Below are 24823 nucleotides of genomic sequence, written 5' to 3'. Positions count from 1 at the left end.
CTGCCCCTTCCGTAGGCAGCCTTCAGGGCCATGCAGAGGGCTGCATGTCCCTCCCTTCCTGCTGACTGTCCTCCAGGCCTGGCGTCCCTCATTCTGCAGTGGGGTTGCCCCCTCCCTGTCCACAAAGAGCAGACTCAGTGAAGAACCTGCTCTCGTGATGGGCGCCGCGTCACGAGCATTTAAAGTGGAGGCCATGCCAAGGCCAAGTCTACCCATGGTGGTTCTGTTTTTAAATTGCAGACAACAAATGACACTTATGAGGCATCTTGCTAATTAGTCTGCCATCTACCCTGTCACTTCAGGAACACGTGCAGAAGGTCTTCCAGAAGCAAGAGAGTATGGAAGAGATGTTTCACCGGAGACAGGCGAGCCTGAAGAAGCTGGCGGCCAAGCAGACCAGGCCGGTGCAGCCAGTGGCCCCCCGGCCGGAGGCGCTCACGAAGTCTCCCTGCCCCTCCCCCGGTACGTGCAGGCATGCCTCCTTCCTTCAGAGAATGCCCTCCTTCTGTTCTGTGATTTATTTTGTAAATAAAGTTTTATTGGCACTGGGCCTACTTGTTTGTTTGCTCTCATCTGTGCTGTTTCTTTGCTGAGCACAGTAGAGCTGATTGGTTGTGGGAGAGAGAGTATGTGGCTGTGAGAGCTAGAGTATCAATGATTCCAGGGCTTTCCTAGGCCTGTTTCCCTGGACTGTAGCCTCTCCCCAACCCATCTGTCCTCGGTGCTGTTGCCAAAATAGTTTTCCCCGCACATAGCTCCAACCTCAGCCCCAGAGCCTCCCTGCATTGTGTCCAAAGTAGCAACCACTTCAGCCACCCCCAGCCTCCGCCGCCGGTGGCCACAACCCCTCATCACATTTCTCCCCAGCACGGCCCTTCTCTAAGGTCCAGCTGGATGCAACACCATTTCCTGAAGACTTCTCTTCATCCCTTTCCTGTCCCCAAACACACTCTTCCCCAGAAGCTAGGAGCCCCTCGTGGTTCCTTCAGGGCTTTGGCAAGTATCCTCAGAGCCCTGGAGAGCTGGCTCCCAGCCCCCAGTATGTGGGCTCCAGAGGATACCGTTCTCCAGCTGTTGGGAGACCTCCTGGATCAGAGGTGTCCTGGCTAAGAAGTTCTTTCCCCTGTTGGCTGATCCGCTGTCAGCTAGAAGCCCCTGTAAGGGACGTGAGCCAAGCCCAGAGGGCCAGTCCCGGGTGGTTCCCTGTGTCCCCTGCCCTACCTTATCTCCTGACTCTGTTTTCCTTAGCTTTAATTTTGCTGTGTTTTTCTTACCATCCTCTGGGCATTTTTCCTCTAAAAGTAAAAAAATAAATAATTCCACACTTTCCTGATTGTGCTTTATCCCTCTCTAGGCAATAAGATATGAAGTTATACCCACCTATCTCTTCTCTTTCCCACCCCAGGTGTCCGGAGAAGTTCTGAGAACAACAGTTCTGACAGCAACGCCCTCCGGAGGGGGCCCTACAGGAGGGCCAAGGTGAGGACCCTGCGGTGCCCCAGACCCCACGGCCTCCTGGCCACCTCGTCCTCCCTGGCGGGCACCCAGCCTGGGTCACCCTGACCCTCTCCCGCACGCAGGCCAGCACGCGGGGTCCACCTCCCTTCCTCGTCCTGCGAAGTCTCAGATCTTTTCCCAGGCGGGAAACGAACTTGGGCTTGAGGCTTAGAGTCAGGACATTGGGCTGCATCTTCTGGTTTCTGGAGTCTGTGCACCGTGTGCTCTTCTCCCTGCAGAGTGAAATGAGCGAAGGCCGGCAGGGCCGGAGCGGCTCCACGGGGGACGAGGAGGAGAGCCTGGCCATCCTGCGGAGGTGGGTGGGCCGCCTCTCCGGGCATCACAGAGCGGCTCTGGTCCGGATAGGACAAGCGCAACCCACTTAGAGCTCGGCCTTTGGCCAGGACGGTCTGAATGCAAACGAGCTGAAGTTGGTGGGAAATGCCAGCCTCTACCCCAAAGCCACAATGTGGGAACACAGCTGGCATCCCGGGGTCCACACATGAACATGCATCAGACAGCATTCAGACATGGAGTGCGTGTGTTCTTTGGCACATCTGCATCTGAATCCAGGAGAAATTTAGGTTTTCCTTAGAAAAGCCACATTGGCCCCTGGGTCCCAGCCAGGACTGTGACGATTTGAAATGGTTTGTGTTCTCCCTTCTTCAAGACTGGATGAGAAGACATGGAATTCAGCCCCCCCAGGCCTTTGGGTCATATGTGCAGGATCAGCCATATAACTGCCCTGGACCCAGCTTCCTGTCCCCTCAGTGGACGTGGTTCTTCCCAGGAGGCTTTCTGGGCCCTGCTGGCCCCATGTGCTGGGTGTCGTTTCTCTTTCTTCATCTCTCCCCTCCTGCTTTTATCACCTGTCCCCACCGCCAGCCCTTCTTATTACACACCCAGACCGTTTCCATGGCGCCTGCTGAGGGTGTCCTGCACATGCCACCCTGGGCAGAGCTTGGATGAGGTCCGAACTCTGGGTTTGACAGAGAAGTCACTTCCAAAGTCCTTCCCAAGATTGGGAGTCACTTTCCCCATAGACCCCTACCTTCCAGCCCAGCTGGGCCATCTACTCTCCACAAAGGTAACCTGCGCTCTGCCACCTTCCTGCATCTACACACTCTGAGATCAGTGCCCAGGACGCTGTCCCCGACCCCAAGCTCGCCGCCTGGCCCTCAGCAGGCAGCTCAGTTCAGCACCAGGGACACCCTCCCCTCCTTGCCCACACGGCGTCTAGGCTCCCAGACAGGAGCGCTCCCCTGCGGCCTATGCTGTGGAGGCCTGAGGCCCCTCTCTTTCCCCTGCCACTTTGCCAACCAGGGAGCAACCTGTGGGCTCTAGTTCTTATCTATTAAAATGAGATGCTTGGTCACAGGCAGTTGGAAAGTGGTCCTCATTTCTAACAAGACATGTGAACAGCTGTTTTGCAAGTTCATGCCCCTCCTGGGAGGCCGTATCATGATGGGCACATTATAGGTCCACACATCGTCACTGTTCGCCATTCCATGCAAGAAAGTTGTGATGGAAACTGGACTGGCTAAAATGATACCTTGAGTTGGGGCACAGACGGCCCCCAGGCAAGCGCAGGAGGACAGGAGGGGCTCTTCCTGGGGGACAGAGGGGCAGCTGATGAAGGAAGTGGGGCTGAATCTGCAGGGCTGGGGAGACGCGGAGACGTGACCTGGGAAAGAGGGAGGCTTGAGGAATCAGGGCTTGTTTTGTGCAGGTGGCCCCACAGCAGGGAGGCAGGTCAGAGAATCTGCTCCTAGATAATAAGCCCTAGCGCCCTGTTCACAGGCACGTGATGAACGAACTCCTCGACACGGAACGGGTCTACGTGGAGGAGCTGCTCTGCGTCCTGGAGGTGAGCCTGCGTGTGGGGGGTGGCCTGAGTGGGCCACGGGCTGGGCTTCTCCACACCGGGTCATCTTGTGCCCCCCAAAAAACATGTGAGAGAAGGTTTATGGCAGCTTCACCCATAGTAGCCCCAAAGTGGAAACAACTCAAATGTCTGTCAGAGGGACAAGGGACTGGTAGGTTTAGGTGGATTATGCACAGGGACAGTATTTATAGTAAGAAAAAGAGTTGCTGCTACACAGAATCATGCATGACCCTCAGGAACGTGCTGAGGAGTGGATTAATCAGACACGAGTACCTGCTGCTCCTGAGAGGGAACCCACGACAAGCAGAGCTCATCCGGGGTGGAGAGGGCTGCGGGGAGGCCGCCCGGCTGGTGGCTGTCGCCTGGGAGGGGCAGAGAGGCTTCTGAGCGCTGGAATGTTCTACATCTTGATCTGGGCGGCACACGAATGTAGACATATAAATAACTCATCAAGGTGTACACATAAGATTTGTCCCCTTCATAAAAGTTGTATTATGAATTTTGAAAAGATTGAAAGGGAGAAGGATGGAACCTCCTCTCCTCCCCCTCAAAAAAATTAGTACTGTTTATAATTCATTTGTATTTTGTACTGCTTGTCCAGACAGCATACTAGAAATGGTCAGGGAATAAATGCAAGATAGCTTTGCTTTCTAAACCCTGAGGCAAAGTGTTACCACCCCGCTAAGCCCTCGAGCGGAGATGGGGCTTTGGTGCCAAAGGATTGGGCTGCTATTATAATTGCCCAGAGGGCTGTTGGCTGCAGTTCAGGGTTTCTCTGCTGACCTCTCTCCTCTCCCACAGGGTTACGCTGCTGAGATGGACAACCCTTTAATGACGCATCTCATCTCAACAGGCCTTCAAAACAAGAAGGATATTTTATTTGGAAACATGGAAGAAATTTACCACTTTCATAACAGGTAGGCCCTTCCTCTGATCGCGGTGATGTCTGGCCTCTAAAGTAGCCACTTGCAGGGAGCTGACACCAAAACAGCTCCTGAGCTGTGCTTGGCTGGTGGAGAATACCCTTTCTTCCCTCTCTCAAGGGTGGATAAGTGCACAGAGCAGTGTGGTGGGCTGTGCCCAGGGCTAGTTCTCTGAGCCAATGTGGATGGGTACAAATGGGCCCCATCTGAAGTGGGAAGATGCCTCGGAGCCTTGTGGGCATGATTATGTAGAAACAGCGCCCCCTCCTGCCTCTCCCTGTCCTTCAGGCCCAGCAGAGGCCAGTGCCCCCCACCCCGAGTGTGTGCATTTGGCACACTGGTGCAGCACCAAATGCCACACCACTTAGCAAGGACAGTTTTGTTCCCAAGCCTGTTACTGAAAAGGGTGGTAACATCAGAAGCCCTTTCCTGCATGTTATGCCCTGTGAGAGTGACTTGCGGCCTCCTCATGCTTGGGGGAAAGTATGGATAGTCCTGGGGCTGTCTACCCTGGGCTCTTCTTTGCAATTTACGGGAGCTCGTGGGAAAGAAAATGAGCAGGCAGCCATAGTGTGTAGGGAGGCCGGCAGATGATGGCAATGTCTGAGCGTTCTGGAAAAGGGCCAGCTGTGGGCCGATCCCCGCGCAGTGCTGCCCAGGGCCGGGGAGCCCAGCCAGCGTGGGACTGGGGCCACACTCACCTATGAACTTCAGGGGACATCTGAGACTTCTGTCTCACCACCTGCTTTTGCTCCTCAGTCACTAACATCTCTTATGTGCCCATTGATAAAGGAGGCACCAGGTCATGGCTAAACCCTGCCTCAGAGCCTTCCCTTGGATTTTAATTGAGTGAGTGGCTTGGGCCTTCAGCGTCCCTGTGGCTCTGGCCAGCGCTTGGGCACCGAGACCCTGGCTGCATGACTAGTGTAGTGAACTGATGCCACCGGAACTTCCTTTCTTGGTGGGATTTACCTGAAACGTAGGAAAACGTGGGCACGTGGCTCAGGAACAAAGCTGTATCATATTGGGAAGGCCTCAGGGACAGAACCAGGACCCCGCTGCATCTACAGAAACCCGACAGAGCACCCAGCTGCGAGGGCTGCTCCTCCGGGACCTCCAGATGCTCTGTCTGTCTGCTCTGAGCCTCTTCATCTTGTGTCTGTGCTGATAAAAATAAAAGCTGTTCTGTACGTTGTGTGAACACCAACACCGAAAACATACAGGGACCCATGGGGCCGCGTCTGCTTAACCCTGAGAGTTTGATACAGCCAGACTCTGGGAGTGACAGGTATGGGCTGTAGGTTCCTGAAATCTGACTGTGTGTTCTTACCCACAAGACCTTCTGAACTGTCCAGAGCCAGGAATAAAAGCTGTCTGGAAAGTAAAAGCTATTCATTTGTTACAGATGCCATCTGATTCAGGTTGTTTATCGTACAACCTAACTCACACTTTCTTTGTCTAGAATATTCCTGAGAGAGCTAGAGAACTACATAGACTGCCCAGAGCTGGTTGGAAGGTGTTTTCTAGAAAGGGTATGTGTTTTCTTAAATGTATACTTTTCCGTGCCTTACTTCCCAAAATTACTAATACTTAAAATAATAACTTTTAAGTTCTATAACAGTCTCCAACTGAAATCACAAAGTACCAATGTTTCCAGTTTGGCTGAGATGATGTAACGCTTTTTGGTAGGGCTGAAAGAATAGGGTTTTTTTCCTAAAGTCCAGTAACTAGAATGAAAAAGAGAAAAACTATAAAACGCAAGCTTTGAGATATGCCAGAATTATCAAGCGTCTAAGTTTCGATTGTGTTAGACAGAGCTGGGCCTTTTGCATGCTGGGGTTTTGTTTTGTGTTCACTCTTGTCCTGGTCAGGGCTCACTGACTGGCGGATGTTGGATAGGTCATCCGCATTCCCTGAGCCTTGTTTTTCTTCTCTTTGAAAGAGTAGATGTCCGCCTCCTTCCAGGATGGGATGATGATCAGCTAAAGTGTGTGTGTGGCAGGGAAGGGGGTTGAGGAGAAGCTTTGGGAGGAAGGGCTGCCGGATCCAGGGGCCTGCTCTTTTCCGCGCTGGGTCCCACGTGACCCTCTGGCGTTGATCTCCATAAACTGCTAGGTTAGCAATGGATAGTGCCGCCTACTAACCTCAGTGAAGCTCAGTCATTTTTACTATTATAATGAATTGAGACTATTATAATGAATTGAGATGAAGAAGGCAGAAAAGGGAGGGAAGGGAGGAGCAATACTGATGTTTTGACTCAGCCTGGCTAGAATGCTTCTGGGTGCTATCTAGAAGTGGGGTGGGGTAGCCATGCTGTGGGTCAGTGGTTCTCAAAGTGGCTCCCCTGGCCAGCAGCATCAGAACTCCTTAAGAACTTGTTATAAACGCAGGGTCTCAGGTTCCAACCCAGACCCGCCAAATCAGAACTGCGGTGGAGGCAGCACTCTGTTCTAACAAGCCTGCAGGCGGCCCTGACGTGCTTGCCAGTCCAAGCACCATGTGTAGGCTGAGCTCTGGAGATTCTCTCTTCAGAAAGTCTGTGTTGGTCCTGTGTTTAGTTCTAGACTGTTATTCCTGTGGCCAAAGCCAGCCGTAATGAGCTAAACTGTATAAAAGACGTACCAGGGCCAATTCAGCCCTGAGACCTGAACTTCTAGCGGGGATGTTACCTGACTGTCCCGCAATGAGGGACATGGTACCTGAGATGGAGGGGTGAACTGGGATTCAGGAAGAAGTCAGACTGGCCCTTCTGAGCCATGCTGTGACACTGCTCTGTCCCGGGGCCAGATGGAGGAGTTCCAGATCTACGAGAAGTACTGTCAGAACAAGCCCCGCTCAGAGAGCCTGTGGAGACAGTGCTCCGACTGCCCGTTCTTCCAGGTATGTTTCAGGGCTCCCCTTAGAGTCTGATCTCCTTTACTAGTTGACTCTCAAACAAAGAACAATGAAAACTGTCTAAACCGGAGGTGTGGTGGTTGTAGGAATGCCAGAAGAAACTGGACCACAAACTGAGTCTGGACTCCTACCTGCTGAAGCCAGTCCAGAGGATCACCAAATACCAGCTGCTCCTCAAGGTGAGAGCGCGCCTGGCTGGGCATCCCCTGGAGCCCCGCCCTCGGCATGGCCACCCTGCGGCCACCCTCACTAGGCCCCCCAAGCCACACACCCCCCCTCCCAGCAGCGGCTGCCCCGGCCATGGTGGAATGCTACAGTCTCTGAGCCATATTCCTCCCATCTCTGCAAGGGCCTGGCTCTTCACAGACCTTTGTGGAGAGTCTATGTGTGCTGGTTGTTGTTAGGCACAGGCAGGGACACCAAGGTGAACAAATGGCAAAGCCCACCTCACAGATCACAGGCTCAAAGCACCTCCACGCTGACTGGAGCTGTGCTCCCACGCGGGTCTTCCCAGCAAGGCCTGGCTTGTGTCAGGCCAGGATGAGCAAAGTGAATGGAGGTGAAAAGTGCCCACATAACAAGCAATCAGATGTTTATTCAGGGTGTCAAATGTGAAAGGAAGGAATAACCGGTCTAGAAGTGGGGAGACATGAGACAGGGGTCTCAGTCTGAGTTTGCTGGGGCCAGAGCTACACGAGGGTGCTGGCCCTGGGGGATTGCAAGGGGCCTGCACTTGCCAAGCTCCACTGTGTGTCCACTGGCTCAGGGGACTTCCCCAATTTGCAGCATCCACCCAAGCTGTTGTGGGGCGGGGTGTAGGGGCTTCAGGGAGGTAAGAGGGCAGCTTCCTAAGCTACTCCTAGGCCAGTGGTCCCCGAGCAGACCCCCCATTCAGGGAGTCTGTGGGTGTCCACGTGAATGTATGCCTTACCTCACCACTGACAACTGAGCAGGGAGCCACACCCTCTGTCCTGAGGGTCCGTGTTCAAGGCCACCCAGGGCCTGCACTCTGGGACAGCACTGGAGTTCCAGCAGCTTTCAAGGGAGTGGTGGGGATCAGCGTCCAGATGGGTGTGTGATCAGGACTTCTTCCCTCCCACCCCAGGAAATGTTGAAATACAGCAAGAGCTGTGAGGGGGCTGAGGACCTCCAGGAGGCGCTGAGCTCCATCCTGGGCATCCTCAAGGCTGTGAACGACTCCATGCACCTCATCGCCATCACGGGCTATGATGTAAGGACCGCGGGTGGGCTCCGACTCTCTCCCCCTCCTGCTGGAGGCGCTGACGAGCCTGCTCAGAGGGGGGATCTACCAGACAGCGGGCTGAGGCCAGCCCACGGCTAGTGCAGAGCTGTGCCCTGGAGCTTTGACGAGCTTGGGTATTACCTGGAATCAGTCAACGTAGTCTGACTCAGGGGGCCTGGGGTGGGCCTACATGAGGACTCAACAACATACAGAGAAAACCGGAAAGTTTTCACCCCTTGGAGGAGCGTCTCTGAAAACCTCTTCATTCTGGTCTTTTCCTGAGGTCAGCATCATCCCTGAAATCTATTTTCTCTGATGCTGTTTGGGGGCTGAAAACATGTGACCAGTGGACACTAAAGTCAGATTTCTACTTTCTCCTCTGTATGCCCATATCAGGCCAACTTATTAATTTGTTTGTCTTTCTAGAATTCTAGTCAGCCTTCATTCTTGGTTTCTTTTCATGAAGAAACTATTTTTAGAGCAGTTTTAGGTTCACAGCATAATTGAGAGGAAGGTACAAAGATTTCCCGTATCCCCCTTGTCCCACCCAACACACAGCCTCCCGCATTATCAACATCCCCCTCCAGCCCGGGACGTTGGTTACAATCAGTGAACCAGCACGGACACATCATTATTGCCTCGAGTCCAGAGTGCACATTCCGGTTCACTCTGGGTGTTTGCATCAATTTATCATGAGGTGCCCACCAGGGTAGTTGTCTTACAGAGTTGGCTTCACTGCCGAAAGCAACCCTGTGCACTGCCTGTCCATCCTGCCCTAGCCACTGCCCCCATGCCTAGAAACCCCTCCTCCCTTTACTGTCACCATAATTTTGCTTTTTTCCGAACATGACGTAGTTGGAACATGGAATGCAGCCTTCCCAGACGGGCCTCCTTCCCTCAGCAACATGCATTAAAAGTCCACCACCCCCACCCCCGTGTTCATTCCGGGTTTTAAATGCTCCTCGTGTTGCAATTCATTTTAGGGGAACCTGAGTGACTTGGGGAAGCTGCTAATGCAGGGCTCCTTCAGCGTCTGGACTGACCACAAGAAGGGCCACGCCAAGGTGAAGGACCTGGCCAGGTTCAAGCCCATGCAGCGACATCTGTTCCTGCACGAGAAGGCCGTCCTCTTCTGCAAGAAAAGGGAGGAGAATGGGGAAGGGTACGAGAAAGCCCCATCCTACAGCTACAAGCAGTCCTTAAATGTGAGTAAGGCCTGTTTCCAGCAGCTGCAAACCTTCCTGGCTCTGGCCCTGAAGAGAAGGGTCAGGGACCCGTTCCAGGTTGTAACTGAGCCTTGGTCACGACGTCTACCTTCTGGCATGCGCCTCTTATCTTTGGATGTGGGCATCCGGGATCTCTGGCATCCTTAGCCCGCATTTCAGAACTAAGACTGGTCTCCCTATTTTGTCCTCTCAGATGACAGCTGTCGGCATAACAGAGAACGTGAAAGGGGATGTGAAGAAGTTTGAGATCTGGTACAATGCCAGGGAGGAGGTTTACATCATCCAGGTAGGACCCCAACCTTTCTCTCTCTAACCAGGCGTTAGGGACTCCATGCATCTCTTTAGTGCTGCCAATGGAAAGCTTCGAGTGAAAACGGGTATCTAGAATCTTCCACAGTGTTTTAGTACCCAAAGGCCAGGAGCCCCACTATTAATTTGGGGGACTTCCCTGGGCCCTCTTTCACCTGAGCTGGGCCCAGGACAAAGTGCAGGGCAACGCTGCACGTTAGGGTGTCAGAAGTGTCTTTCTAGAAAAGCAAGCACAGGCTCCTGCAGCCCCGGCCCACGTGTTCGTGGACCGTGCAGGGGAACACAGCTGGCCCGCTCCACACTTGCACGCGTGACCGGGTTCTCCTGGGGGAATGTACGTTCTCAGTCCTTACCTGTCCTTACCTCGCTGATGAGGGCAGATGAGTGGAGCTGTAAGTGTATTCGTGAGCCCACGCAAGACCCCGGGAGGCCCATGAAGGGGTCAGCCAGCACAGGGATGTGCCTCTCCTGCTTGCCTTCAATATTTTAACCCACTTGGTGGTTTGGACCCAGGGCTGTGTGGCCACCCTGTATCACACTATACTTAGTTGTCTACAACTCACAACAAACACCTCCACCAGCACAGCCAGACCCAAGGGCTCCCAAAGAGCGAAGGCAAGGACACGGGTCTTCAGAGCCCAGTGTCCACCTGGCACTACCCCTCAGGCCCCACCCTGCATTAAGGCAGGACAGAGCCCCAGAGCCCAGTGTCCACCTGGCACTACCCCTCAGGCCCCACCCTGCATTAAGGCAGGACAGAGCCCCAGAGCCCAGTGTCCACCTGGCACTACCCCTCAGGCCCCACCCTGCATTAAGGCAGGACAGAACCCCAGAGCCCAGTGTCCACCTGGCACTACCCCTCAGGCCCCACCCTGCATTAAGGCAGGACAGAACCCCAGAGCCCAGTGTCCACCTGGCACTACCCCTCAGGCCCCACCCTGCATTAAGGCAGGACAGAGCCCCAGAGCCCAGTGTCCACCTGGCACTACCCCTCAGGCCCCACCCTGTATTGAGGCAGGACAGAACCCCAGAGCCCAGTGTCCACCTGGCACTACCCCTCAGGCTCCACCCTGCATTAAGGCAGGACAGAGCCCCAGAGCCCAGTGTCCACCTGGCACTACCCCTCAGGCCCCACCCTGCATTAAGGCAGGACAGAGCCCCAGAGCCCAGTGTCCACCTGGCACTACCCCTCAGGCCCCACCCTGTATTGAGGCAGGACAGAGCCCTGGCTGTGGTTCATGCTCCTCATAGACTCCCTGCCCTGGGAAGTTTAGAAAGTACTTGTGAGATTTCAGACTCTGGCTGTCCTTGTTATCTATGATGGGACCAGAGCCGCTTCCCAGAGAGACCGACTCTCCAGGAGCAGTTTATGCCACAGCGTTTTCCCACTGCGTCAGCCTTCAGTGGTTGTGCAGATACAGGGCTGGCTGTCAGTCCCCCAGCAGGTGTTGCGGTACCCTGGGCTCTGTCCACTCATGCCCTTGCCCACGGGGCAAAGGCCTGAAGCACGGGGACGTGTCACTGTTTGCTCCCTTCCTCTTTCTCACATACAGTGCTCTGGTTATCTATTCCTAAGATTGTCCTCAGAAATCTCAAGAGTAAAATACCAAAGCATGTGTCTTGAAGGAATGGGAGTCCTTACCTCTTGGCATTTCTTTTGGGGGGGATAGGCACCCACTCCCGAGATTAAAGCCGCGTGGGTGAATGAGATTCGGAAAGTGCTGACCAGCCAGCTGCAGGCTTGTCGAGGTAAGAATGTCTTTGGCCATTATTTTCTCTTAGCTTTTGTACCAGGGGCATTTTTATATATGTTCCAAACCATCTCAGAATTCTTAGCTGTCTGAGATCCCATAGCATTTAGAACTAAAGGTGCCTGGCTCAAGTTCTTCAGCCACGCACGGGCGGTTTGTCTGTGTTCTCCTTGCAGAAGCCAGCCAGCACAGGGCCCTGGAGCAGTCCCAGAGCCTGCCTCTGCCAGCATCCTCCAACACGAGGTGAGGGACACGGGCACTGGAGACACCACCGTCTGAGGGTCACGAGTGGGAATTTGCACAGGCCACAGACTTCACTTGGCCCTGATCACCTGACTCTCTTGACTATGAGGTTACTTCACACTTGCTTGGTGCCCGTGGAGTGCTTCTCCTCTGGAATCCCAGGCTGGTGGGTTAGTCCCGCTGGGTCAGCCTCCCAGCGTGTGTCTCTGGCCCCAATCCCAGCCAGAGGCCCGTCCCTAACAGCGCCCTCTAGTCACTTTCTGTCTGTGGGGTATTCCCCACGACAGTCAGCAAGTGGCCTGGCTGTTCCAGACTGCAGTTAAGCATTTTGGTGACCGTAGCACCTCAGACAGGGACCACTGGGCACGAGAGGCTCTGAGCCACAACTTGCAGAGATGGGACACATTTCAGACACCAGCCTTCACCAAGGCTTGTCAAACCCTTTTTGCCCTTATTTTTCCTACATTATTTTATTCATTCACTTATTTTTTTAATGTTACTGTTCCTATTGCATATCTATAAGCCACCTCTAAGCATTTGTGGAACAAGGTATAATCTAAAGGAATAATCCATAGAACAATGGTTTTAAAAGAAAAGGACCTTTCCTTCAAAACAATAACACCACCGCCTCCTGCTCAGTGGCTGGGAAGTGGTTTTGTCCTCGTTTTGTTCTGTTTGGGCTTAAGCTAGAAATGCTGAGCACTCCACAGCGGCAGGACCGTACTCTAAACACTGGATAGGAAGTCAGGGCTGTCTGGATGTCTCAAATCCTCAGGAAGAGTTTTGAAAAACTAACCAAGCAACTTTCTATTTCTTTTTCAATGTATCTGATGTCACTAGTCCTTCAAAAGGGAACACAAGAAATACCAAAAAGTTGGAAGAGAGAAAAACGGACCCCCTGAGCCTGGAAGGATATGTGAGCTCAACAACGTTGCCGAAGGCCCCCGAGAAGGGCAAAGGTGGGTGTCGCCGTGTCACCAGCTTCTGAGCCAGCTGTACTGGGAGCTGCATCACAGGGTCCACTAACGGGCATATCGGGTGCACAACCTCCTCTGGGCACAAAAGACCATTTGTAAAGAGTTCAGAGCTCCCTACCCACCCCACAGAAAGCACTGGAACCCCCCAGAAGCACCCCTCTTGTTCAGTGTTTGCCCTAATCCAGCACACCCAGCCCCAGAGTTGAGCCCTGGCTGGACCTGACGTGTGCCCTCCCCAGAGTCACCCTGGGTTACAGACACCCTCTGCACTGTCCCTTTCTCTTCCTTTGTAGATGACACAGTCACTAGCTCTACCTCAGAAAGCTCTGCGCTTTCCAAGAAGCGCTTTACTCTGCAGGGCTTTGCTAACCTCAAAGGTCAGAAAGGTAAAAGGCACCCACCTGAAATCATTTCCTGGGCGTGTCCCTGGCCATGGTGACACGTCTGTCATCCATTTGTGTGGTGATCATCCATGAGGACATTCTCGGGCAGGGCATCTGCCAGTTTCACCCCAAGTACAGCCATCCAGAAACATTTCCTGCCGATTCGCTCTTTTCCGCTGACACTGGTGTGTCTGTTACCCGTGCAGCCAGTGCTCCCTTTGGGGGCCTTTTCTGTGAGAAAGCGGAGGTGGAGGTGGACCGTCCTAAGGAAGCTTGCTCACAACCGACTCGTCATGTGCTTTTTTGGTCCAACTCCTCCCACGCCCACCTCCCCTTTCTTGCCTTTTCCTGCCAGTCCCTGTGGGCATTCACCTTGCTCCTGTCATCAGCCTCTATGCCAGAACGCTCAGGTGCTGGTGCCAGTGATCTCCTGGGGCCTCCGCTAGTGCACAGGGCAGATCGAGGGCCCCGTGGAAGGAGATCACTGAAACCTTGGCCGCCTTTGGGCGCTCCTGGACAGGGAGCTAGCTATATGGGAGGGACGTACACCCAGAGAGCCATGAAGCCAGCCCTCGAGCTCCAGGTGGGGCCTTACAGGACACCCCACTGGGGACTAAAAACCGGTGTTGTCTCGGGTTCTTTTTATTTCATTGGTCCAGAGGCCAGTCTGAAAAATTAGAGGGCTTTTTTCCCAATTTATAAAATATTTTTAAGTTGGCCTCAAACTTTTTAAAAAAGAAAACAAAAGGACAAATTCTGGTACAATGTACTTTGCTAAGAATGGAAAGTATGTGCATGGCTCAGAAAATGTACCCAGAACTCAGAAAATGAACCGGGCGATGGCCCCCTACAACAAGGATGCCGATTGCTAGTGTCACTGCATGCGATTTCGGCTCTTATTTTTCCTCAGGCTCTGCCATCAGTTCTTAGTTCCCTGGCCGGCTTAGTTTTGTTCCCAGGAAAGTAACTTCTAGGTCAGTGAAACTGAGGCCATTCGCCATCTGTGCCCATCCCGCATGAATCGGTGTTTCTCACGGCCTACTCTGTGCTCTGCCTGCAACCCTCACTCTCTCTCTCTTCTCTCCTGTTATGTTTTTGCCTCTACCTCCTTCTGCAGCTTCTCCTACCAGTCCTGACAAAAAAGCTAAGCGACATGAAGTTAAGAGCGATCCAACGCCTTTTGGTTTACGAGGTAGAGTGGCTCAACCTTCGGGACGTAGCCTGCTGTTGGCTTCCTGGGCTGGTTAGGGACGCTTGCTGTCTGTCTTGCCATCGGGCATCGTCTAGGATGCAAAATGACATTAGTCGCTACTAGCCAGAAGCAAACTCATTGTTCTGTTCAAAAGCATGGTGCTCTGGCAGCAGATACTGTGATGATGTCAGCTTTTCGGTTGATCTCCCCACACCAGGTGTGCTCAGACCTACAGAACTACCCTCTGGCCATTAGTTAGAGGCTGCTGACACTTGTGTTTGGGTGGGCTGGGCTTTCTGATTCAGTGGCTTTGTAGGCTGCATGGCCCCCCTGTCCCAGACCACTGCAACACCAGCCACCCCCTACTTGACCAGTTTATCCCAACGCCTCCTGGTGGAAACACAAGACATAGCAGCTACGGGATTCCATCAGACCTCTCATTTCATGGAGAGATGACCAATCATACAGACAGGTAGGGTCAAGCTCGGTATTGGAAACCAGGCCTCCTCCTTTCCTGCCCCCTCACATTCCAAGGGTAAAGGCCCTACCTCCCTGCCCACGAAACCCCGTCCCCTGGTCCAGCTTCAGGCTCTCAAGTTCTCAGAGCACTTCACTTTGTGACTCTTCCTGAGTTTTGCAAACAACTGTGAAGGTTCCCAAAGGGTGTAGGTTGAACCAGAATCCCCCCACACCACCACCAGAGACCACCCAGAGGACACCCAAGGCCCACTCTGGCTGCAAACCATACTCTGCACCTTGAGGACACAGGCTGAGCCCTCTTGCTGGCCATGGGCTGGCAGCTCAGAGACCAGGGCCCTGCTGACCTTCCACAGCTTCACAGGGGCAGCGCCCAGCTGGCCCCAGGCACCTGGGGAAGGGTCACCTCCGGTTGACTATCTCCTGGGAAGGGCTACTTTTGTCCCTGACACACTTTCTACTTAAGACCTAGAGACGCCTGAGGCCTCTGCCCCGTGGTCTCCCCCTTCTGGAGGAGGCCGGGGCGGATGGGGCGGGCAGCAGTGGATGAGGGCTTGAGCACAGCCCAGCGTGGCTCCAAAGCTGCTGCTACTGCTTTTTAGCCAAATTCTGTCATCTCTGCAAACTCATCTCCTCAGCTGTAACATGAAGACGAGGCCACCTTACAGGGTCACAATACATGTGTGTGAAAGGCCTGAGCCGTGCCCCCGGGGCCCAGCAGCCTGCACTTAGCTTCCTCCCCCTCACCGTCATCACTGGCCGCTTCGGTCATCACTGGCCACTTCGGTTGGTCAAGAGCGGATGGCGATGAACTGGGCCTTCCTGGCTGGCCCTCTGGCCAATGCTTAAGTGCTTGCTTCCCAAAAATCTTCATCGGCCATTGTTTTACTCAATATCAACAAACACCAAGGACGTTTTTCACAAGAAATAGAGGTGACCATATTCATGTTCATGGTCACTTTGGCCTAATTTCCTTTTGCAAAATCCCCAGCACCCTCTGGAGATCAAAGAGCGGTGCTGTCCCGACTTGTGATTGTTACACTGCCCCAGGATATTGTGTTCTTGTCCCCCACTTGGGGCCTCAGGCACAGTCGGGCCTCAGTATTTTCTGCTTACTCCCTTGTCACACTGTTTTGAAAGAGACACTACTAAAGGCTGCTAAAATGTTTCACTCCGAGGCTTCCGGGCAGAGGAGGGAGTGTCGCTGCTGTGTGTCTAGAAAACCTCTTCTCTGCAGGCAGCAGAGGGCAGAGTTGTTCCTGACACGAACAACCACACCACTCTTCACGCAAAGGCTTGCCTCCGGGCCTTCTCTTCTCAGCCCGTAGGACAGTCTTCGCCTTCATCCCCAGACCTCTGCTTTTATGCCAGAACCCCCACCGCATCTGTTGGTGGTGGGCAGGAGGGGAGGCCATGTTTGCAGCCAGGCACTGTGACTCTCAGTGTCCCCTGCCCAGTGGTGCTATCTTAGCTTCCCACACTGTGACCACTCCAGATGGGCCTGAAGCAGGGAGGCTGGATGGTTTATAGCTGGAAACTCACAGTCCCGCATCCCTGCCTAGACGCCAGCCTGGGGGTGAGGTGGGCGGAGCCAGGCGCCACACGGCTTCCTCCGCCCCAGAGCCCGGCCCCAGGTCCACAAAGCTCAGAGGCTCTGCTGGCCGGCTGGGCACAGCCTGCTGCGAAGCGAGGAGTGCGGAGGAGCCCGCGGGTGCTGGCATCTGCTGGCTTCTTTGGCTCTGAGAACACAGGCAGACACACGCTTTCTTCCCCGGGCTCGCTGTTCTGCTGGCTGATGGAGAACGCTGGGTCCCAGCTCTCTTCTAGGAAGGCCAAGGTGGCTTTCTACTGCCTCTTTTTTTCTTTATTCTTTTTTTTTAATGGGTAAACACTGTTTATGGAGACTTTATATACTAGTTGAAAAGTTCACATAACATTTAACAATATTAATACAATAGAAAAGTATTTTGTTCATTTGATTTTTTTCCAATTACATGTGGTTGAAAAAAATTTTTTAAATAACATTTCAGAGTGGGAACATTACACGATATTCAAATTCTTATTTCCATGAATAACATTTTATTGGAAGATGGTCAAGCTTATTCAATTTTGTAACTACAATGACTGCTTTTGTACAACAGCCAAGTTGAGTAGTTGTGGCAGAGAGTTGTGACCTACAAAGCCTGAATATTTACTTTCAAGTCGTTCACGGGAAAAGTTTGCCAATCCTGAACTAAGTTTGATATAAGTTAGCAAAGAGTCTACTGCCTCTTCCCATCCAAGTACTAACCAGGCCCGACCCTGCTTAGCTTCCGAGATCAGACGAGATCGGGCGCGTTCAGGGTGGTATGGCCGTAGACTCTACTGCCTCTTAAACACAAGGTTTTCATTGCCCAGCTTAAACTTTATCAGCCTTGGGAACTGGCCCGCTGGACAACTTGCCCCTTTGCAGCCCTGACTTCATAAAGGGGAGCATGCATTTGCACTTGTCTTGCTGTATAGTACCTTCACACCCCGCACCCTCTCTTTTGGGGGGGGAAGCATGTTCTCGCCACCACAAATGTAGCTTGGAACTAGATGTGCCCAAACCCGGACCTGACGAGCAGTCTGCTTATTTCCCAGATCTGCTTGCTACCTGTCGAAATGCTATTTACCATATTTCCCCATGTAGAAGATGATCCCATGTATAAGACGCACCTTAATTTTGGGGCCCAAAACTTGAAAAAAAAAATGTATTACATAAAGTTATTGAACTCAGGTTTTATTTATCATAAAATTCATCCCACAAACAAGCAAGAAATGCAAGTAAAAATATCTACAACCACTGTATAAGATGCACCCAGTTTTTAGACCTCAAATTTTTTGAAAAAGGGTACATCATATACATGGGGAAATACGGTAATACCTTGTGATGGCTGTGATCAAATACCAAAGGAGCCTGGCTTTTACTTGGTGCTCTATTACTGGCAGCTATTGCATTTATTCAGAATCCGGAGTTCATCACCTCCCATCTCCCCACAACTTATTTGCATTCTTTCCCCAGATGAGAAAGATAGTTGCTTCCCTTTGGGGATAGATGGCAGCCAAGATATTAATGAAGGAATAGATGTATTTTATGAAGTCCAGAAGAAAGCTATCTTTCCCTCTTTTTCTGGCCAGTGTGGGTGGTCAGAGCTCATGCAGCCTGAAGGCCTGGGTTGGGATCCCAGCTTTGCCTCCATGGCCTGGAGAAGCTCAGACACATGATAGCGTCAGTACCATGAGGACCGCAACTCTTGTACCTCACACGTCAAGAGCTAGGAGTGTATCTGGAGCAAGGCGCTGTCAGTAAGCCTCGGCCACTTGTGTGAGGAGCTCTCTGGCCCGTCTGATGTGTGCTGAGTGGTACATTCATTGAAATCACCTTCCCTTCCCTGTGTCTGCTCCAACACAAATGGTGGCAGTGTCTCTAGCTAGTAGTCTCCCAGGGGCTCTGTGACGAGGACCAGCGGGCAGGGGGCCAGGTGGGAGGTGCCCCTCCTCCTCTGGGAAGCGGCAGGGCCTGCTGGGTAAGTGCACGGCCGTCCGGGGAGGGGTGGAAGCTCATTGCTTTCCCCTGACTGGCCTGGCAATGGAAGCAGGTGCTCTGTCTCCATCTCCCTGGACTGTCTGCACACTTGAAGCAATTGTGACAGGCATTTTGGAAGCCAGTAGTGTGTCCCCTGCAGTCTTTATGAGCTCCTGGGGAGGAGCAGGCTCCACACAGGGTGCACATTTCCAGGGTTGCAGGGACTTCTTCAGATCATCTTCAGACAGGCTGGTTGCCGAGGGTGGTCCTCACTGAAGCCCGTTCCTCTCTCAGGTTGGAGCAAAACATCTCACCCATTGGAGGCCCCTGAGGACAACGACGGCTGGTCGAGTGCTGAGGAGCCCATTAATTCCTCAGATGCAGAAGAAGAAGGCGGCGTGGGCCCCAGAAAACTGGTAATCTTGGCTCCCCTGGGTGGTGAGCCTGGCACTTCTGGTCTCTGGGAGCCCCAGAAGCTCCAGTGTGGTGGTCTGCAGTGTCCATGGCCCCTGGGAAGGGTTTTTGGGTGCCAGGGATCCCTGTGGCTCTGTGTCCCCACCTCTCTGTTAGGTCGCCACCATCAGACCACCACACTGAGGGAGGTTCTCCTTCCAGGGGAACCATGCCCACCCCTGATTGGCCCTTCAGAAAAATAGAATGTTCTCATAAGCTTCCTTATAACTATGAATGCACTGCTACCTCTCTTTCTCTCTCTCTCTTTAAATTTTTCTATTGATTGGAGAGAGAGAGAGAGAAAAGGAAAGGAAGAAAAGGAAGAGAGAGAGAGAAAGCAAAGCATTAACTTGTTTCACTTAATTGTTTCATTTAGTTGTGTACTCATTGATTGCTTCTTTTACGTGCCCTGACCAGGGGGGTTGAACCTGCAACTTCTGGCATGCTGGGTGTATGCTTTATCCACTGAACCACCTGACTAGGATCCTCTATTTTATTTTTTAAGAGAATAAAACTGTCTAACAGGTTCTAGTTTAATACGAGCAGCAAGGAGAAGCTATTGACATATTACAGTCAGGATTATACCAACAGATATTTACTGCACGCTCATTGCTGCCCTGGTTTCTAACACCAGCGTTATCGCAGCAAACGAAACATCCCTGAGGGGTAGACACAGCTGAATGGGTGAAACAGAGGGAGAGCCTTGACATGGTCAAGGTGGCCTTTCCCTAAGAAGACTGAGGGTGAGAAGAACCAAACATGGGGACGCAGAGGAGCCCAGGCACTGGGGGTCCCAGCATGGGGAGACTGAGGCTAGCGGGCAGGAGAGAGCAGGGCAGAAGAAGGCTCTGAGGACCAGGCAGTCTCTAATGGGGGTTTGGATTCTGTGCTCAGTGTAGCAGGAGGATGTGGTTTTGGCTTCTCAGGACCAGTTAGGGGCTAGTGCAGGTCCAATGAGAGGGCACAGCAGCTCCAATGAGGATGAAGGACTCTCACTCTCAATCTCCCGCTTCCAAACCCTGAAACCCTGCAGCCTTGTCCTGCAGGTTAGCCGCGTGTAGTCATGTGTTGTCTTATTGCCACATCGGGCTTGAGTTCCCCCCGCGTTCTGTCAGAACAGCTTCCGCTTCTGGGGGCCCACATCCACAACACAGCATCGTCCACAAGTATGTGTTGGGCATATACTGTGTAAGGCACAGTTCTAGGCACTGAAGATAAAACAGGGCACAAAACAGACAAAATGTTTCTCTATAGGGAAGAAAAACTAATAATAATAATAAAGTAAAATATATAACATATTAAGTGAGGGTGGCTGTCATTTCAGAAAGGAGGCTAAGGATGGAAGAAGGAACAGCAGGTGCAAAGATCCTGGGGCCAGAGGCTATGTATGTAGTGTTTGAGACCTGCCCAGTATGGCAGGAGCAGAGGGAGCAGTGGAACAAGGTCAGAGCACCAGGAACAAGCTGAGGGCACTTTGTAGGTTGGGTAGGTTTTGTTAGCATGGTCACAGTATGAGACCTAGCATCTTCTTACAACTAGGAGACCTTCCCAATTTAAGGCGGTCGTGCCTGACCTGTGGTAGCACAGTGGAATAAAGTGTCGAACTGAGTTTGCTGGTTCGAAACCCTGGGCTTGCCTGGTCAAGGCACATATGGGAGTTGATGCTTCCTGCTCCTCCCCCTTCTCTCTGTTTCTCTCTTTCTCTCTCTAAAAATCAATAAATAAAATATAAATATATATATATAGTTTTTTAAAAAGGCGGTCGTCACGCCAGCAGCGCCGCCAATGGCTCGGCTCTGACAGAGTGCTCGTCTCCTCTCATTGCTGGACACTCTCTTGGGAGCCGGCCTTTTGCCAGACAGCCCCTGTGGCCTGTGCTCAGTGGCTGGGGCGGAAGCAGAGGGTTTTGTGCACCTTCCTCCGCAGGTTCCTGGGAAGTACACCGTAGTGGTGGATGACGAGAAGGGAGGCCTCCACACGCTTGCTGTGAGGAGTGGAGACATGGTGGAGGTGGTTCAGGAGGGCGACGAAGGCCTCTGGTAAGATGCCCCACAGTGTGAGCACCCTCTAGCCACTCTGGGCACGAGAGCTAGAGCCACTGACCGGTCCACACCCCTGGCAGGTATGTCAGGAACCTGACCTCCAGCAAGGAGGGCTGGGTGCCGGCCAGCAGCCTGTCCATGCTCCTCGGCAAGTCCAGCTCGGCACAGTGCTTGAGCAGCTCAGGTAAGACCCCCCGTTCCACGCTGGCCGTGCCCTGAGCCCGCCGGGTTTCACAGCCTTGAGCCTATGTAACCAGAAAGCGGGGCTTGAGTGCGCAAGCGTGGAGCCGAAGCCGTTCTTGCCTGGTTTTCCCGCAGAGTCCAGCGCAGGGTCCGCTGTGCTGAGCAACTCCTCCAGCTGCAGCGAGAGCTGTGGCGCCCCCCTCTCTGACCTGCAGGGGTAGCACCGCCCGGGCCCCCCGGGCAGGAGACCAGCCTGTGGACCTCTAAGTTTTCCTTTGCTTGGGCTTGCCTAGTTTGGTGAGGGGATGGTGCTCTAAGATGCCCTGGAAAGGAAGGACCCTGAGAAGACCCGGACAGGAGCCGCCTGCTGCCCGTAGAACCTCGTGGCGCAGGACGCGGGGGCACTCCGAGGAAAGGATCGGGAAGATTCTGCCCTCCGCCCTCCCAGCCAGGATCCCCTCCCAGGGCACAGAAACCGGCTCCCATGAGAAGACCAGTACACCAAGCTTCTTCGAAAAATTGGAAGGGACAGAGGAGGGCTGCAGGCCAACAGACCACCTGTGCAGCAGACGGGCTCCGAGACCAGCCGTTCCTCCCGGCCTCTGCCAGGCAGCCAGGGAGGAGCCGCCCCCAACCACTCGGCTTTGGTTTCTGACGTTTCTGGTCTGGTGCTTTGTGCAGGAATGTGCATACTGTGGGACTGCTTCCAAAAGAAGTGACTGATTCACTGACCCAACAGCTTGAAGAGAGAGGGGGTGAGTGGGTGGGTGGGGGGGTACTATTTTGTCTTTTACAAATTTTTTTTAAAGCAGGGATTAATCCCATGGCCATTTTTCTGGTACTTTGGCCTCTAATCTTTACCAAGAATCACTGTGTTTACATGAAATGGCAATTTGATACTGCATTTGATATAAAACTATTTTTTTGTTACTGGGGTTTACATTGCAGCATGTTGTATATATACTGCTGAATGATTTGGGGGACTCTCTCGTGGAAATTGACAGCACTCTCCGAAGCCCACCTGGTGGCAGGTGAATGAAAATATGTCCCTCAATAAGATCAGGCAGCATTTCTACAAACAAAAGCAGTTAGAAACCAAGGAAATCCCTTTACCTGTGTAGTTAATTTTCAAAAGAAAATTTAACCTATAATTTAAAATACTAACCTTCTTTTCTACAAAAAAGTAAAATAAAAAGTGGGGACTCTTGATTTTTTTTTAACAAGCTTCCCTGAATTAGGATTTTTTAATTGTTTTTAATGAATAAATAAAGATGCAGTTTTCTGCAGGGTATCCTCGGAACCAATGACGTCATATGTAGCTTTGTGAAACCTGAGCTCCAGTCACCTCTGCCTCTTTTCCAGCCTCCTCCACCTGCATATGGAGTAAAATTGCCCTGTGTGCACTGTATAGAATCACCTTGAATACAGAAATTTAAAGGTGCAGAGTTTATTTTATTCCAATCAAAATAGAACTGGAAAGAAAACTCTTCTGTTCTACCTTTTTTTGTGTTTCAGAAACAAATTCTGTTCTTTGAAAACTCTGTATCCGGTTGGGGCAGATATTTTTATATGTGTGTATATATGTTGATGTGTGTACATATGTATCCAATGTAAGGGATGTATTTATAGCCTCCATGCTGCTGGAAATGTGTCACTTTACAGCCCTCCCTGAGCCCCAGGCCCTGCTGTAGCCCAGCCTACAGGCTTCCTCCCCGCCCACTACCACATGCAAGGCCATCATCGCCAGCCAGACTTCTCTTGGGTGTGGTAATAAAATGGCAAATTGTGCAAGACTTGGCAGCTTTTATTCTGGTGTATAAGTTATATGGAAAATGATGTGTCTCATAATTTAATTAATATATTGATTGTTCACACACCGTTCCTGCCATCTCAGCCTGGGATTGTCCACCATTTTTGTGATCTCTTCCTCATAAAGGCACTTTAAAACCTCATGTTTCAGTCACTGGTTTGTTTTTTTATTTTATTTTATTTTATTGGGGTTGTCAATGAAATTTAAAAATCAGAGTTCTTTAGCCTGACCTGTGGTGGCACAGTGGATAAAGCGTCAACCTGGAAATGCTGAGGTCGCCGGTTCGAAACCCTGGGCTTGCCTGGTCAAGGCACATATGGGAGTTGATGCTTCCAGCTCCTTCCCACCTTCTCTCTCTGTCTCTCTCTCGTCTCTCTCTCCCTTTCTCTCTTCTCTCTAAAATGAATAAATAAAATTAAAAATAAATAAATAAATAAAAATCAGAGTTCTTTATTGTATGGATGAGTTTAAATAAATATCAGTAGCTATTGCTGTCTGCCTCCATCTGGAAAGGCAGAAAATTTCTTATGTCTTAAGTCCCCAGCAGTGTGTGCTGTTTTATTTTACCCATCTATACACAATATGGCAAACACATGTCAAAGAAGAAATGAGGCAAAAAAGGCAGTGGAGCATGGCCCAGATATGTTCCTTACACTTTTACTTCGTCAGAAGATGATGCAGATAGAATAACAACAAGCTTACATATGTCAACAATGTTAAGGTAACAAAAGAAATGTAAAATTACCATACCAGAACAAGAATACAATTGATCATTTTTAAACCAGGAAGAATAGAGAAGAAAGGATGGTTGTTGATCCAGCAGAACATCAATGTGTGGAAAGGGAAAATCAGGATGAACAGGAAAACAAAGGATAATGGAGGAAATAAGTCCAAATATTTCTCAGTTACAACAAATATAATTATGCTAAGCTGACTTATGTCAAGAGTATTGTAGAGCCAGTGCTGTGGCCACCATCACAGCCACCTGGCCCGTGTAGGTTCACATTTGATTCAGACAGACGGTAATGAAACAACGGAGCCAAGAACTGGTGGGCCATTACCTTTAATCCTAGCTCACTCCTGGCTGGCAAAAAATACACACACAGTGGGAAAACACTTCCCTTTCCATTCAGGGCTCCCAAAGCCACTGACTTATTCAAGTATTCCTAGAATCAAAGGTTTCTACCTTACCAGCCTTATTCACCTCTGTTCCTCATCTCCTTCTCTCTGCACAAACTGGCTTCTCCTTCAGCACTCTGCCATCTTGGCTGCCTCTCCTATGCAATGCTAATTTCAGAAACAGAGAGAGAGAGAGAGAAAGAGAGTCCCCGGTTTGCCCCATTTTATAGTGTAGGAACCAAAACCTTTAATCTAATATACAAACAAGGAAGTCTCTGATACAAAGTCACTTATCTGGGGCATAATGAGATTCTTCATGAGAGTGCACCACCCCACATCAAAAAGGATGGGAAAAGCTTAGTCCCAAAACCAAGCCCCAGGCTACAAGGATCCTGCCTGCCCACAGCCCTCCCCCAACACACGTTAATATAATCACGCCCATCCCAAGCAAGAAGGGCAACCAATACCATCACCTGGGCAATGGGCTTCCACATGGGCAGCACCATCCTTAACAAAGTGAGCATAATATAATCTGCCCAACACTGTGTAAGGTATTTTTCCCCGCCGAGGAAGAAGGAAGGGCGTAGCCATGAAGTGTGGAATAGCAAAAGCTTTATTTAGTACAGCGCATCCCACCTGACGAGGTTCTCTGGTCCGTGGTACAGGGG

At 51.7% G+C, this 24823-nt stretch overlaps 1 protein-coding gene across 16 annotated transcripts in view; it reads left to right on the top strand.

Moving 5' to 3' along the window:
- The window catches only part of MCF2L (MCF.2 cell line derived transforming sequence like), a 198872-nt gene extending 175826 nt beyond the window's left edge, over positions 1 to 23046 (top strand). For 11 of the 16 annotated variants that reach the window (XM_066237338.1, XM_066237337.1, XM_066237335.1 and 8 more), the window contains 19 exons: positions 303 to 462; positions 1406 to 1479; positions 1737 to 1813; positions 3298 to 3364; positions 4184 to 4299; positions 5768 to 5837; positions 7093 to 7185; positions 7287 to 7379; positions 8306 to 8431; positions 9427 to 9648; positions 9863 to 9955; positions 11649 to 11727; positions 11906 to 11972; positions 12813 to 12931; positions 14450 to 14524; positions 18843 to 18964; positions 20928 to 21040; positions 21124 to 21227; positions 21362 to 23046. In XM_066237338.1, the coding sequence (XP_066093435.1) occupies positions 303 to 462; positions 1406 to 1479; positions 1737 to 1813; positions 3298 to 3364; positions 4184 to 4299; positions 5768 to 5837; positions 7093 to 7185; positions 7287 to 7379; positions 8306 to 8431; positions 9427 to 9648; positions 9863 to 9955; positions 11649 to 11727; positions 11906 to 11972; positions 12813 to 12931; positions 14450 to 14524; positions 18843 to 18964; positions 20928 to 21040; positions 21124 to 21227; positions 21362 to 21447 (1956 nt within the window). In that variant the 3' untranslated portion in view covers positions 21448 to 23046. Of the gene's footprint in view, positions 1 to 302; positions 463 to 1405; positions 1480 to 1736; positions 1814 to 3297; positions 3365 to 4183; positions 4300 to 5767; positions 5838 to 7092; positions 7186 to 7286; positions 7380 to 8305; positions 8432 to 9426; positions 9649 to 9862; positions 9956 to 11648; positions 11728 to 11905; positions 11973 to 12812; positions 12932 to 13242; positions 13336 to 14449; positions 14525 to 18842; positions 18965 to 20927; positions 21045 to 21123; positions 21228 to 21361 lie in introns of those variants that run through there. The other 5 variants (XM_066237350.1, XM_066237351.1, XM_066237340.1 and 2 more) reach the window with 3 other exon arrangements.
- Positions 23047 to 24823: the final 1777 nt, after the last annotated feature.

Source organism: Saccopteryx bilineata, chromosome 6 (genome assembly GCF_036850765.1).
Source record: "Saccopteryx bilineata isolate mSacBil1 chromosome 6, mSacBil1_pri_phased_curated, whole genome shotgun sequence".
Classification (NCBI taxonomy): domain Eukaryota; kingdom Metazoa; phylum Chordata; class Mammalia; order Chiroptera; family Emballonuridae; genus Saccopteryx; species Saccopteryx bilineata.
Note: the sequence above shows the minus strand (reverse complement) of the source record. Positions and strands in the feature narration are given on the sequence as shown.